General features: G+C 42.0%; 2 protein-coding genes across 3 annotated transcripts; one reads left to right on the forward strand and one right to left on the reverse strand.

Moving 5' to 3' along the window:
- The first annotated feature begins 205 nt into the window (after positions 1 to 205).
- Positions 206 to 9,178, forward strand: NANS (N-acetylneuraminate synthase). Its single transcript, XM_083883595.1, has 6 exons — positions 206 to 345; positions 1,468 to 1,683; positions 4,741 to 4,840; positions 5,070 to 5,224; positions 6,252 to 6,518; positions 7,478 to 9,178. Exons 1-6 carry the CDS (start codon positions 214 to 216, stop codon positions 7,685 to 7,687), a joined length of 1,080 nt encoding a protein of 359 aa, XP_083739721.1. The 5' UTR covers positions 206 to 213; the 3' UTR covers positions 7,688 to 9,178.
- A 158-nt stretch (positions 9,179 to 9,336) lies between these two features.
- Positions 9,337 to 15,109, reverse strand: TRIM14 (tripartite motif containing 14). Of its 2 annotated transcripts, none has more exons than XM_083883593.1 (5): positions 15,018 to 15,109; positions 13,907 to 14,140; positions 12,686 to 12,848; positions 12,019 to 12,111; positions 9,337 to 10,930 (listed from the first exon to the last, which is right to left on the reverse strand). In XM_083883593.1, exons 1-5 carry the CDS (start codon positions 15,105 to 15,107, stop codon positions 10,395 to 10,397), a joined length of 1,116 nt encoding a protein of 371 aa, XP_083739719.1. In that variant the 5' UTR covers positions 15,108 to 15,109; the 3' UTR covers positions 9,337 to 10,394. The 2 variants fall into 2 exon arrangements, with proteins under 2 accessions (XP_083739719.1, XP_083739720.1); XM_083883594.1 differs by lacking the exon at positions 15,018 to 15,109 and adding an exon at positions 14,773 to 14,831.
- Between the last annotated feature and the right edge of the window lie 219 nt (positions 15,110 to 15,328).

Consider the following 15,328-nt stretch of genomic DNA (forward strand, 5'->3'; position numbering starts at 1 on the left):
GGGGCCGGGCCGGGAGGGGCCGGGCTGGGGGGCGGGGCCGGGAGGGGCCGGGCTGGGGGGCGGGGCCGGGCCGGGAGGGGCGGGGCCGGGAGGGGCCGGGCTGGGGGCGGGGCCGGGCCGGGAGAGGCGGGGCCTATCGGGGCTGCTGGGAGCAGACGCGGCGGGGGCGCGAGCGGCGGCGCAGTCGCGGACGGGCTGTGCCGCCATCTCACCATGGCTCGCGAGTTCGAGCTGTGCCCGGGGCGGCGCGTCGGCGGCGACCAGCCTTGCTTCATCATCGCCGAGATCGGGCAGAACCACCAGGGCGACCTGGACATCGCCAAGCGCATGATCCGCATGGCCAAGGTGCGCGCGGGGGCGCGGCCGGGGGACGCGCGGGAGGGTTTGTTCCACACGCACATTGTCTGCAGGGAGACCCGTGCGTTTGATTTCCATGACGGGTCTGGAGTGCTGGTCCTGTGAGGAGCGGCTGACGGAGCTGTGCGGGAGGGGTCAAGGCTGGAATTCAGGAAGAATTTCTTTACAGAGGGGCTGAACAGACATCGGAATGGGCTGCTTAAGGAGGTGTTTAAGGTGCCTTGGTCTGTTTGACAAGGTGGTGTTCAGTCACCTCAAAGTCTCGGTGATACCAGAGGTCTTTTCCAGTTATTTCATTCCGTGATCCTGTGCCATGGCTGCAGCTGCGGCAGGAGCTCGCCGGGAATTCAGGGAGTATCAGCCAGCTGGGGAACCGTCTCTAGTGAACCTCAGGTTTGGCTTGGTTGACATTAGGGCTTTACTGCAGTAAAGCTCGTGTCATCCACTAAGACAGCCAAACTGCTTTAAAATTCAATCCATTAGATAGAAAACCACACATCATCACAGCTCAGGACATGGTGTATTCAGTTCTGTGATTGATGTGTAAATGGAGACTGCTCTAATGAGGATATATCTTCACTGTTTGGCTCAAAGTGAGTTATTATTCCCGGTGGTGTTCAAGAGGTTTCTGGTGCTGGTGATGTGATCTAGGGGGTAACTGTGGTGATGCTGGGTGGATAGTTGGATTGGATAGTCTTAAAAGTTTCTTCCAGCTTTGATGATCCTGTGAATTTCAGAATCAGAGTCCTTGTTCCACAGAATCTGTATCCTTCTTTAATGTAAAATTATCAGTGACAGCTAATTTGGGAAAAACACCACAGAAGTCAACTCTCTGAATAAGCAGCATGCATAGCTAAATAGTTTTGGGGTTTTATATGATTTCTCTCAGCTGCTGCTCTAAGCGTATCAGGACTTTTAAATTAAAGGGGTTCATGTGTGTGTAGGTCCACAGTCACTCTGTGTTCATTACCTTTTCTGTGATGGCTGTGATGATAATGTGAAAACTCCACAACAGATAAGCACATCAGTTACTCACTCCTTGCATTCAGAGTTAGGATGAGTGCAGTTTCACTTGCACTTCCACTCGGTGAGCACCGGCTTGTTTTGCAGGACTGCGGAGCAGACTGTGCTAAGTTCCAGAAAAGTGAACTGGAATATAAATTCAACAAGAAAGCCTTAGAAAGGCCCTACACCTCTAAACACTCCTGGGGAAAGACCTATGGGGAGCACAAGCGCCACTTGGAGTTCAGTCATGACCAATATAGAGAGCTAAAGAAGTATGCAGAGGAGATTGGCATTTTCTTCACAGCTTCTGGCATGGATGAGGTATGTAAGCCATACTGGAATGACAGGGGGAGTCTGGCTGTTGTGTCTGTTGGGTATTATGTGCAATAGTTCTTACATATAAAGAATATATGGACAGTCAGTTTCTAACTGAGAGACCTAGAGTAATTTGCCAGTTCACCTGTCTGCAATGGTTGGCTGAATATTTTAGAAGACTTGCCGCATGTCTTGAGATACGTATACACAGTAAGTAATATTAGGGACAAGGCTTCATTTTGAGCTTCATAAACAATTGAGGCTTTGAGAGTGTAGGCCAATATGGCAATCAGATTGCTCTCCGGTGTTGTCTAGTGTGTTGGTTTGAAGCATACCAAACTTCCTTCTGTATTTAAACCAGATTCCTTTGTTGATCTAATCCCTATTATTTCCCTCTTTTTTTCCTCCTATTAACTAGACCCCTGCAGTGTTTCTAAGCAGCAGACATGTTTATGCCCGTATTTCTTTTACTAATCTCATGGATGGGCTTGGCATCTTGCCCTGTTACTGCTGAATCATTTACTGATTTTTGCCAGGGGGCTCTTGACCAGTCAGTCACCAGTTTCACAACTCCATGAAACTCCTGCTGCTGTTCCCCTTGAGACACATTTACTTGTTGCATGTTGTTTGCCTCAGAATGATGGTAGTGACAGTATTAACAAATGCAGCATACAGCTGAAATGTGTAAGCTCCAAAGGTCAGGTAACACTTGAACTTCAGTATTGATGAGATATTACAGATTTATTTTTCTTTGTGGCCTAGAAAACACAGAGAACCAAATTGAAAGAGACCCTACCAGAAGTCAGCTAGCCACTCTTGCGTATGGCCAGCAGAGCAATGTCTCTGGCTTTCTGCAAGCAGACATATACGGGGTAGGACAGGGATGTGATTTACTTAATGTTTTAAGGTGATATATTCAGAGACAATTCCTGATACATCAGTGTTATTCTTATTTTTTATAATTTGTTCTCACTCTTCATCTGATGATAGAGAAATATGTTTTGTGTATATGGCAATAGCTCAGTGCCAAGGATTCAGAAATAAATCTGTGAAAAGAGAGTGTGGTGATGTTTCTTTTATTGCTATCTTCATGTCTAGATGACCTGCTGAACAACATGTACTCCTTTAAGAAAGGAGTAAATTAACCCAGGAGTCTTAGACTTCTGTATCTGGGGTCTAAAAGACCCACATGCCTTTGGGGGGACTCCTTCTCTCATGTTAAAACCTCTGGTTTCCAGTGGCTGTAGTGCAACACAAAACACCTTTTATAGGCAGAAGCTAAGCTCACTTTCTGCTGCTGGGATCCCTCTTTTTCTCTGCTGTGCTCCTTTGTCTGTGACTTCATCAACTAATTGACAGAACTGATACATGTTTGTGCCTTCTTTTTGAGCAGTAATTACATTACACAACTCCTAAGAATTCTGGTGGCGTTTCTGCAAGACAGGGGTTTAGAATTTAAGGAGAATATTGCATGAATTGACATTAAAAGTCTTTGAGAATTCATTAACTTCTGAAAGGTTTTATACATTAACTTCAGTAAATTTAACATAATCTCTGGAAGTCCAGTTAAGTCAAAGAGCTTAAATTTTGTGTTTACCTATATGAGGAAATAAATGAAGTGATATGTGAAATAAACACAAAGGTTATGAATAACTTCTTTATTTATACTGTTCCAGTGTGTACTGGAGACAAAGCAGGATCTTATTGAACCACTCCCTTTAATGTCATTCCTGTTATTTGAAATTACTTCCTGGTACTTGAATCTCGTAAAGAAGAGCTGCTAATTTTCAGGAGATATTTACCTAATGAAGAGTGACTTTGATACAAGGTATTCCTGTCATACTTAATTTTTGGCTATCTCCTGAGATAAGATCTGTGCCTTTTTAATATAGAATACTCATTGTCTTTATGCATAATGCATCTGAGTAAACGATATTAATTAGTGAATAGAGAGATGTTGCACATTTCAGGTACAAGAAATTGAATTTCCATCATATTGATGATAGAAAAATTAGACTGAGACGTCATTATCTTCGTGGACATTAGCATTCTTTCTCTGGCATTAAGTAAATTTAACTGCACAAGGAAAGAACTGAAGAAATTTAAAGTATTTGTGGGTTGACAGGGGACAAAAGTAACTATTTCATTATTTTCCCCAGAGGTGAATGGAGGATGTCAATACCTCTTGCCTGTGATAGATTTAGAATTTAAATTTTCTTCTGATAAAGTACTAATTTTTAGAAGGCCACTTACTGGTGTAATACCTGTTTTCAGAAAGCCTCTAATACTTCTTGAATTGTCTTCAATATAGCACATATATTTTTTGACAGAGTATAATTGGCATTTAAATAAATGGTTTTATAGTCTTTGCTTTGGCATATTTTATTGTCTAGTATCTCTCCTAAAAGCAAACTCATTTTGGATTTCCCTTTTGGGCACTTTTGAGTTTTTTACCTAGTGCTTATTTAATATGCCTATACTGTTTTTCAGTGTGATGAGTCTGTTCTGCTACCTGTAGCTTTAAACACTCTGTGGCTTAATATTTCTGACCTGCCGGATGTGTGTGGCAGGACAACTGTATGTGTGCTTAAAGGACATTTCTTCTTCAACAGGCAGACTTCTATCTGCAGGTAGTTGCTCTCTCTGGTAGTGTTTTAAAAAAAGAGAAAAAAGCAAGAATGCTGTGGTACACAAGTTCATCTTTAAGGTGAGGTGGAGCTCACTTGTACATTCACAGCAGAATGTACAACTGCTATGACCAACTGTGGTGGGAGACCAGAGACTGCCTGGAGACAGTGATCCCAGTCAAAAATCTGCACTAAAATAGAACTATGAAAGAAAGCATCATAATTATACTCCACCTGGAGGGAAATCAGAAACTAATATTGTCAGGATAGCAAATGTTACTTTAGAAACAGTGGTTTTAGGGGAGAGTATAATACTGACCTGTTTAATTAAGCTTTGGGTTTGCTGTGATAAAGGGTTGTTTATTTCCAAGGAGAGTAGTTCCTTATCCCTTGATCCAGCTGAAGTGGAAAACACAGTGATTTCTTTTCCTTGTAGATGGCTGTGGAATTTCTACATGAACTGGATGTTCCATTTTTCAAAGTAGGATCAGGAGATACAAATAATTTTCCATATTTGGAAAAGACTGCAAAGAAAGGTAAGCATTTTCTTTGAGCCACCTTGGTGAACATTATAATTTCTCAGTAGCTCAGTTATCAGATTTTTCCTCCAGTGCATTTTTGGGAAAAAATCCGAAATTTCTTTAAAAGAAACTCACCCTCAGACCTTGAAAAAAAAGTTTTACCCAGCCTTCTTTTCTAGTTTTAATCTTGGGTAGCTTTCTTATAGTCCTAGGACAAAACTTGTGCATATTTTCTAATGGCTAGGTCGCCCAATGGTGATTTCCAGCGGGATGCAGTCGATGAACACAATGCATCAGGTTTATCAGATTGTGAAGCCCATCAACCCAAACTTCTGCTTCCTGCAGTGCACCAGCGCGTACCCACTTCAGCCCGAGGATGTCAATCTCCGTGTTATATCGGTCAGTGAATAACCCAGAGCCTGCTGTGGGTGGGGGAGCAGAGAAGGGCTGCGTCCTTTTACTGGGATACACTTCCAGGTCTTCAGTGTGCTGGAACTTCCCTTCTGAGAAGTTAAAAGATGTGTCATGTTCCTCTAATTCACATTGCAAACACTGAAGTAAAAAGATCCAGCGGGTCTTTTTTTAGCAGAACTTATCTTTGAGGAATATAATAAAGGATATTGCTGGAGTGTTCAAAGTTCAGCCAAGGAAAACATGATATAAGGTTGACCAGTTAACCCTGTGGCTTATAGTGCTAAGAAGAATCATGTAGATTGTTTTCATAAAGAAGGTGCTTGAAGTGAGAATGTAATTCTAAATAGGGACCTAGACCAGAAACTTTGTTCAAAATGCTTCCTGTGACTATCAGAGCAATGAAGAAAATTGATTAGACCCTATTATAGTTTTCTTCATTTGAAATATTTACCAGGATACACCAAATAGCCACGTAAGAAAGTTTTCCCAAATTGCCCAGTGTTCAAGCACTACCTTAGATCTATGCACACATAGTATATTATTTTTAATAGAATGACACATGGCTGCATTTAAGTGCCTTTAGGATTTGTTGACTATTCTCTATGCAGGGATTAAAAGATTCAGATTTTAAATACAGTGTTGAAGAAATCTGTTTTGGATACAGATTCAGTTTGACCAGTCCACTGGGTTGTTGGATGAAAATAGGATACTATTACTGTTACTTACACTGATACAGGCTTTGAAGACCTTGAATAGTAGAACTGAATTAAAAGGAGAAACGTAAGTTGTAAAACAGAACATGCTTCCTTTTTCTTGTCAGTATTGATAATAGTTAAATTTGGAACGTGGTATTGGTAATGCAGAGTGACTTGAATTTAAAAAGTTGCATTCTCTGCATAACCACTGCTTGGTTTATGGCACAATATTTGTCCAGTGCAGTTATCACTGTTAAATTTGCTTTGTCTTTGAAACTGCTACCTTGTAATTCAGACCAACTCTGTCATGATTCAAGGCATATCAGTCAGCTTTTCCTGATATCCCCATCGGTTATTCGGGACATGAAACTGGCATAGCCATTTCAGTGGCAGCTGTTGCTATGGGTGCTAAAGTACTGGAACGCCACGTGACTCTGGACAAAACATGGAAAGGAAGTGACCACCAAGCATCTCTGGAGCCAAATGAACTGGCGGAGTTAGTGAAAGCCATCCGTACTGTGGAAAAAGCAATGGGTTCTCCAATCAAACAACTCTTGCCTTGTGAAATGGCTTGCAATGAAAAGGTAACTTTTGATTTTGGTTTGTGTAAACCTGCAGCAAATTTAGACCTATAGCTAATAATTTCATATTCAGAAAAACAGCTTGCAAATTTTTTATTGCAGTAGTTTATTGCAGAATGGATTCATGTAGGTTGGAAAAGACCCATGAGGTCATTCAGTGCAACCTAACACTGCCAAGTCCAACCACTACTGTATGTTCCTAAGTGCCATGTCTGCTGATTTTAAATAACTCCAGGGATCATTACTCAGCTGCTTCCATGTTCTGGACTGTCTTGAGTGCTTGATAACCCTTCTAGAGAAGAAACATTTCCTAATATCCAGTCTAACCCTCCCCTGGCACAGCCTGAGGCTATTTCCTCATGTTCTGTCAGTTGCTGTCTGGGAGAAGAAACCAACCCCCACCTGGCTACAGCCTCCTTTGAGGCAGTTGTAGCGTGATAAGGTCCCCTCTGAGCCTCCTTTTCTCCAGGCTGAACAATCCCAGGTCCCTCAGCCACTCATAGTTTTGTGGTCCTTCTCTGGACTCACTTGAGCACTTCAGTGTCCTTCTTGTAGTCAGGAGCCTAAAACTAGACACAGGACTTGAGATGTGGCCTCACCAGTGCCAGGTGCTTGGCAATAGTAATGGGAATAATATCTCTATGATTGTATATGAGCTGCTTTTACACTAAGCTAAAATACCACTCATTTTAATCAGATTCCCTCCACTGTGATTTTGAAAAATTCCCATTGAGTCACTGTCCACTTTCAGAAAACATCTGCATGTTCCTGGCAGCCTGGTTACAGTGAAAGTAACTATGCTAAATTAATCTTCATTTGGAATAAGTAATGGAGAAGGCAGTTCTACACAACCTGTTCTCAAATAACTGCTGAATATTTTTTATCCTTTTTTGTTATACTAAGCTAGCAGTGTATTTAACTTAAATATCGTTTGGTTGTTTTTTTTCTTCCCTCCCTTGTAGCTGGGAAAGTCGGTAGTGGCGAAAGTGGCAATTCCTGAAGGTGCAATATTGACACTTGACATGCTGACAGTGAAGGTGGGAGAGCCGAAGGGATTTCCCCCAGAATCCATCTTTGATCTGGTAGGCCAGAAGGTTAAAAAAAATATTGAAGAGGATGAAACCATCACTGAGCAAGTAGTGGAAAATCACGTAAAAAAAGTGAAGTGCTAAACCAAAGCACTCCATATTTCTCAATGTACTACCACACAATGTGTTTGAGAATAGCAGTATGCTATATTAGAAGAAAGGGGTGCAATTATGAGGGTGCAAGCAGGTTTGAATTTTCAGGTTCTCATTAGCAGAAAATTTCAGAAGCAAGGGGATATAAATTATGAAGATTTTATTAGAAACTGTATAGCATTATGCCTAGGAAATGCCATGATCCTCTCTTCTCCATTCCATTTAACCTAGATTAATTTGGAATTTTGCCAAATATAAAACCACAGTCTGCTGCTTTCCAGTTTCCCTTTTCTGTTAAGAATACAATAAATCATGAGAATTTTGTCTACACTTTGATTGTTCTAGCTCTGTATCTTTTGATTCCTCTTTTCTGCCATTTGCCTCACCCCTGTAATAGCAGGACTCTAGTTGGAGTTAAATACAGATAAGTTAAAGTTTACATACATGGAACAGAAAGCTACAAATGCAACCCGGATGGATTTTTTTTAAGAGTAAAGTCTTAAAAGTGTCATGATAAAGCAGTGGTTTGCAGGAATCTGTATTCTGTGGGAAAATGGGCTTCTTGAGAAAGCTAAGTCCTTGAGACAGTACCAGGAAAGGAAGCATATGGAATATTTTAGAAAGGTCCCATTTAAGGGGCAAGAGAGCCTTTTGTGAACTGCAAGGCCAAAAGGTAAACCAAAGAGATTGAGCAAGGAAGAAAAGTAGATCTGAGATGAATCAGTGGAAATAAGGTTAACCTGTGCAAATTGTGAAAAGCATCTATTGCGAGATGAGTGAAGTCTGGAATATTAAGTTGATTCTGCAGAGCATTTGGATGCCTCTGGACCTGGGGTGCAACTTCTCAGGTAGGAAGCCAAATGCTGGTGAGGCTTGAGCAGCTATTTTTTTTTTTCCGTAGTTCCCTGCAAATCCTCTGTGGGGGTTTTTCTCTCAACACTGGTGTGTGAGATGACTGAGGCTGACTGCCTGACTACATCGCACCGTTATGCTTCAACATGATGGGTCAGTACACCTTTTGTGTGCTCTGCTCTCACGTTCCAGCCTCTCACTTTTCAAGTGAGAAATGCAATCCCACTCCTATCACCTGCTGCTTTTCCCTTTGACCAGAAGGGAGCCATATAGCAGCAGCTGCAAATCAGTCATTCTTCAATTACCTTGCTTAGCACAGAATTGCTTTGCAGTAATTCATCTGCCTTTTTTTCTGTGGTGGAGTCATTTACCTACACTTACTAGGTTACATGGAACTTGCTACCTTTTGGTCATGAGTTGGTGAAGTATCTTGAATTTGGTGTTGAATGGCTTTGTACCTATAAACTGTTTACTTTCAAAATGTTTACTCTTGTGCAATTCTGAGGATACTGTATTCATATCTTTAAATGGGGAGTTGAGGTTGAGTCATACTTGACCATATGTGAGCTGCAACTGATGCAATATGCTTGCCTTACATTAAAAAACTACTCAGCGGTTAAAATACTTTTTTTTCCATTTCAAATTTGAAAAATAAATTTAGCTTATAAAACAAACTCTTGTTTCTGCATTTCAGTCTATGGTCAGACCTTGCCTTTGCCAACACTAGTGATGCAGGGCCTTTTGTATGTGAACACTGTAAGATTACCTGACCAGTTTCAAGTAGCAGTGTTTTTCACTCTTTACTGGGCTGGTCCTGGAGACTGCTGTAAGCAAAGGCTCCAGAAATTTCCAGGACTTTAATTAAGGTATTGCTGGGGGGAGAAGTATTCATATAAAACTTGCAAGCTGTGTCCCCTAGTTTTATGTTAATGTTGCAAATTGGACACAAGGATAAATAGGCCACAAATGCACCTCTGGCCTGGTGTTTTTATTGCACCTGTGAGCCCTGCAGACATCTTATCTTGTTACGGGTTGTACACAGCTTTTTCTCATGCTTCCACTCAATGGGAAGAACAGGACGACTCAGAAGTCCAATTCAGAGTTTCTGTCACATATAAGACCAGCTAATGACTATTAAATGTGGCCACAGATGCTCCAGCTTAAGAAAAAACCTTTCCAAGAGTCACTGCCAGTCTTTGATTTTTCCAAGATGACACTTAAATATGAGCTAAATCACGTAGTGCATTTATTATCCAAATCTGACCTTGTCAGTGATAACAATATGCAGTATATATTCTTGAAGCTTGAACTAAACTAAACCTGTTGCTATACACAACTGCAGCCTCTCCAGGCTGGTGAGGGGAGGGAGTTCATTTAAAAAAAATGCAAAAAGTCAGTGCCCAGGTTCCAGTCTGAGTTGTAATGTTTCTTTCAGCCTAACTTCTTCCATTTTGCAAGTTGAAAAATACTACATACAGCACTTCAGGTAGTACAGCAACACCATTTATGAGTAAAATCATCTTCCCCCATTGAAAAATACATATACATGAAAAAATACAGTTGGTTTTCTTGAACTTACTGTTACAACTTGAGAAAAGTACAACAGTAGTACATACGGCACTTCAAGTGGTACATCAACAGCATTTATAAAAGGCAGACCACCTTCCCTCATTGCAAAAAAAATATATACATTAAAAATCACAGTTGGTTTTTCTGAACTTATGTTACCTTCTAAAAGCATCATAATTACAACTTTGATACAACAGAGATGAATTCATGTAGATAATTGCTAAAGTGGCATTAATAGAAAAAGCATGAAATAGTAGGCTTTATTTTCCTTTGTTTCTTAGGTTAGTTTGCATGTTCTAATGGACCCTTCCCAGAGTCTCAGGGCTGGATAAACAGGTTCTGTGAACTTGCAGCGGAAGGTGTGCAAATGAGCCATGCCATCACTAACATTATAGAATGAAAGGATTCCTGCTTCATAATCTAGAAAAATGCCAATGCAATCAGGATCATCTTCTATCAGGATGGGGATTCTCTCTCCCTTGTGAAATGCCCAGTACTCAATATCAAACTTCTTAAGGCACCAAGATGCTCTATTCCAGCCCAGTCGACAAGCTTCAGAGTCTCCTTTCCTGCCAATGGTAGGGTAGGCTGCGCCAATCCACCATCCTACTCCAGCGTGAAGCAGGTCAACTTCCCAGTAATGGCTCCCAGAAAGGAATCCGTCTCTGCTTAGCACTTGCCATAATTTATCAAATCTCTGGGGGCTGCAGGGGTAAAATATTCTCCGCCAGCTACAGCTTACTTCAAGAAGGTCATCAGACAATTTCAGTCTTGGGTGAATGCTGTCATATTCCCAGGTTGGTGATCTTGCATCTGCAGTCAAAGTCATAAACATAACTTGCTACATTTCTCATGACTCTCGGAAGAAGTCCAAGTTCTAAGATGCCTGCAAAGGAGCCCACAGTTGGCAGTGTCTTGGGACAGTCAGAAAGCCTGCAGTCCCAGGAACACGGGCTGGAAAAGGCATGCCAGCGGGGTCACAGTAGGGCACTAACACTGCTGTCTCCGCACATTTGTCATCTGGGCCAACCATGGTGATGGGGACCTCAGCCACAGCACCAAGGTTGCTTTATGCTTAGGGTTAGGTCTGAGATAGAAAGCCCACAGGCCCAAGGACACTGGGTCTGAAAAAGGCATTCCAGTCTGAGCAAGGCAGGGCCCCCACATTGCTGACTCTGTGTTAGGTAAGGATTGGTTCTGCTAGGCACAGAACCAACAGCTCCAGGACACTGGGGCTGGAAAATGTATGCCAAGTGCATAAGGCAGTGAACCAACACTGCTGTCCCTACACCTTTCTAACCTAGGCCACCTGTGTGATGGGCACCTCAGCCGCATCACCAAGCTGCCATTTGGGTTAAGGGCCACGTTCAGGGAAGTCACAGAGCCTACAGCTCTGGAGACACTGGGACTGCAAAAGGCATGCCATGGGAATCACAACAGAGCACCAACACTGATGCCTCTGCACATTTCTAATCTGGGTCACTCATGGTGATGGAATAAGGAGAAGCCATACACAGAGAGTTATGACCTCTTGGTCTGTTTAGCCTGGAGGAGACTGAGGGGAGACCTCATTGCAGCTACAACTTTCTTGTGAGTGGGAGAGGAAGGGCTGGCACTGATCTCTTTGTGAAGACAATGACAGGACCCGACAAAATGGCCTGAAGTTGTGTCAGGCAAGGTTTAGGTTAGATATTAGGAAAAGGTTCCCCAGAGAGTGTTTGAGCACTGAGACAGGCTCCCCAGGGAAGTGGTCACAGCACTAGCCTGACAGTGCTCAAGAAGCACTTGGACAATGCTCTCAGACACACAGTCATGTGCAGCCCCAGGAGTTGGACCCTAGTGATTTTTGTGGGTCCATTCCAGCTCAGGAAATTCTAGGACTCTAGTATAATCACACTTACGTTTTAAGAAAAGCAACCGATCAACAGGAGTCATGGTTTTCAGCACTGTCCCAGGCTCCTTCTTTGCAGTGGGATTAAGGCTACTGAAAACATCTGGGCAAAGATGAAAAGGGACAGTTTAGGGAGTCCGCAAGTTTTTCAACTATCATTTTCCAACTTCATGGACCAACTGTGTTACTTTTTCTGAGGAGGGGATGCTCACTCTGTATGCTTTCACCATTTTGCTCTTTGGATAGCCTGGAGATGCTGGACTAGTGTTGCCAAAGAAATACACAATTGAGCAAAACACCAACTAATCACACCTGATTCCTTAAAAAGTAGCCCTTATCAGATGAAAATAGGCAGCTGAAGATAGCTGCAGGTGCTTGCTGCTTGGACTACATTAAATTGTATTGAAATACCTGATAGAACTGGGGGGGGGGGCAGAAAAAGCAGCAGACAAACCAAAGATCATTTTCAGAGTTGGAAGAGAAACTTCTTATATATGTTCCTAAACCATGACTGCTGTAGCAGCATTACACCCATGCTGTCACAAAATAGTATCCATGCCTGAAACACTCTGGTTTCTCCAGACGATTTGGTAAAAAGTCCTGTTCTTACTAAAAAAGTACACATTATTTGCAAAGAGAGCAGAAGAAAGCAAAATTCAGAGCACTCTCCCAGGTACCTTCTTTAAGCCTGGCTTCCAGTGGTTTCTGTAGAATGGACTGAAGAACTCTGATGAAGTGTTTGTAATGGTTAAGTAAGTGTTCAAATGAGAGTGGTATTGGATGCCACTCTTCTAACACGTGCCTGGATTCCTTAATTTCCTTCTCAATTTCTGTGTACTTCTGAGGAGAGAAAGACAAACGCTACAATTAGCAGAGGCTGTGACATGGAAGGACTCTTCCTTCCCAGCTCCCATACACCACAGAGCAAGCTCCTTCACTAGGTAAACTGTAACAGGCAAGCTTTGCTGAGCTCAGCCTGCCTTGTAGCTCATTAGCCTGCCCATTACCTCCTGCCAGTGGAGCCAATGGCCACCCCAGACATGAAGAACCAAGCAGCCATAGTTAAAAAAGATCCCTCCAGGATGGAAGTTAGTTTAGCCTGACCAGTACCCTTTGTGGGAAATCTCATCAATGGCAAAATAAAACCATTAAGTTTTAAAAGCAATCTGAAGAATAAAATCCAACCTCCCCACAAGAAAATCTTCACAAAATCACAAAGAGCAGCTCCTGTGTGGAGGTGTGTTGCTAGCACACACAGCAGAATGCCAGGGCCATATCACGGAAATGGAAACTCAAGTCTGACACATGGCGAGGATGCAAAATGCACCAGAGGCATGCATCACCCCATAAGAAATGGCAACTTTTGGCTTGTGTCCAGGCATTAGCACATGGCAACACACTCTTCCCAAGGAAGGTAAAGATCATTGGGAGAGAGAAACTGATGTTTATCTGTAAGCAAAAAGAAAAGCATTGCACCCTACAGTGATGGCTGTTGCTTACACTGATTAGGATTTCTTGCAATTAAGGAAATTACACATTTTAACTTCTCTCCTGAGGTTTTCTGAGGGCTGCCTTTTCTCAGATCTTCATATTACACTGGACAAGGAAAGACTTGATACAGCATTTGTCTTCAAGATTAAGAGATATGTATCTGTCATTTCCACCTATGCTTAAAATAAACATGAATTTCATACAGACCTGAAATCAGTGCCATAGCAGGAACACCTAATAGCTCAAAAATTTGGTAAAATTTGTTCACCAAAACACCAACACAAAGCAAATTAAAAAACAGTTAAAAAGATGCTGCTTACAGACAGAAGGATCTATAGAAGACATCACTAGAGAAATATACCAAGGACAGTCAGAGTAAGCGGTAGAAAGAGACCATACAATACCACCTCCAGCAAATTAATAGCATCACTGTCCTGTTGTATTTGTCTGATTCGATGTGTGAAGGTCTCTAGGACTGCAAGCTGTTCTTGACAGAACCTCATATGCTGATCATGTGCTCCCAGGGCTTGCTGAGTCTTTTCATCAATTAAGTCTTTTGCCAGCCTCTCTTCTTCCCGAAGAAGTAACTGAAGTGCGGTCATTTTTTCTGACAGCTGCCGTTTGATTGCATCAGCATGTGCCTATGTAGGAAGCAGAAGAATGTCTCCCCCTTGCTCAACAGACTATAAACATTTCAGACCTTTCTCTTTCAGGCTTTCAGTGCTATGTTTTGGTTGAACTTTACTGATTTTCTCCACCTCTTCAGAAACATGTCTCTACCCCTTAAGGGAGGACAGACATGATCTACCTGCTGATGTCTGGATGGAGAAGATTGAGGGAAGATTTCAAGATGCCTATTTATGTAGAAAAATCTGTTTTCAGCTGGAATTAACAGAGTAGCAATTGCAACAAGAAGCAGACCTTTCCCTTCAGTAGCAAGATTTTGACTGCTTTTAAAGCAAGCTAGAGACAAGTAGCTGGTAGGAATGGAAAGCTTCCAAAACAAAGTGACATCAGACCAAAACTCTAAAGCCCCCTCAAGCTCTTATTGACATTTCTGTAACAGAACTGCTTAGAGATGTTCCTTAGAGCAGAAGTAATTTCATGCTCTAAAAATGAGGTGCAGCTTAGCACACATTCCCATTCTTAAGACAGAATCAACAGAACTGTTCTTGTGTTTACTCAACTCTAAATCCAGAAAATACAATAATGCAGTTCAGAGCAATGCAAGATACATAAGTGAAGCCAGAATAACATAGGCAGCTGTGGCTACCTACTGTTCCTCTGCACAAAAATTTCACCCTTGGCCTTCCAGAGATGTTCAGCTGATCAAGGAATGAGGACCAGGCCTTTGGACACTCTTCCTCTTCCCTCTGACAGTGTAATATATTGTGATGGACACAGGCAATACACTCTTCTCCTGAGAAGCAGTAGGTGCCTGGGTCTTTCTCTAGAGAGAAAACAAAATGTCTCCCCTTGGAAAATGACCTTCCTGTAGAGAATGAAATGACACTTTACCTTCACATCATTTACAGCCTGTTCTGTGTTCCTTTTGTTACCAGTTTCTTGCTCTTTTCTCTCTTCTAGATTCTGCAAGCACAGTGCCATGAGTTCCTAAAGAAAAATGAAACAAAATAAAATACTGTTTCATGAAAGCATCATAACATAATAACAACAAAAACCAGAAACAACTATCCAGCTTAATTTCCATATAGGGGAGTACTGAGATACTCAGTTTCAGAACCAGAATATTCTGAATTGAAAGGAACAACTCATAAATTAATGGTCTTTTATGAGGCTTATTAAGGCCAGTATAGTAATGAACCATA

This window comes from Zosterops lateralis (genome assembly GCF_965231275.1).
Source record: "Zosterops lateralis genome assembly, chromosome: Z".
NCBI lineage: Eukaryota > Metazoa > Chordata > Aves > Passeriformes > Zosteropidae > Zosterops > Zosterops lateralis.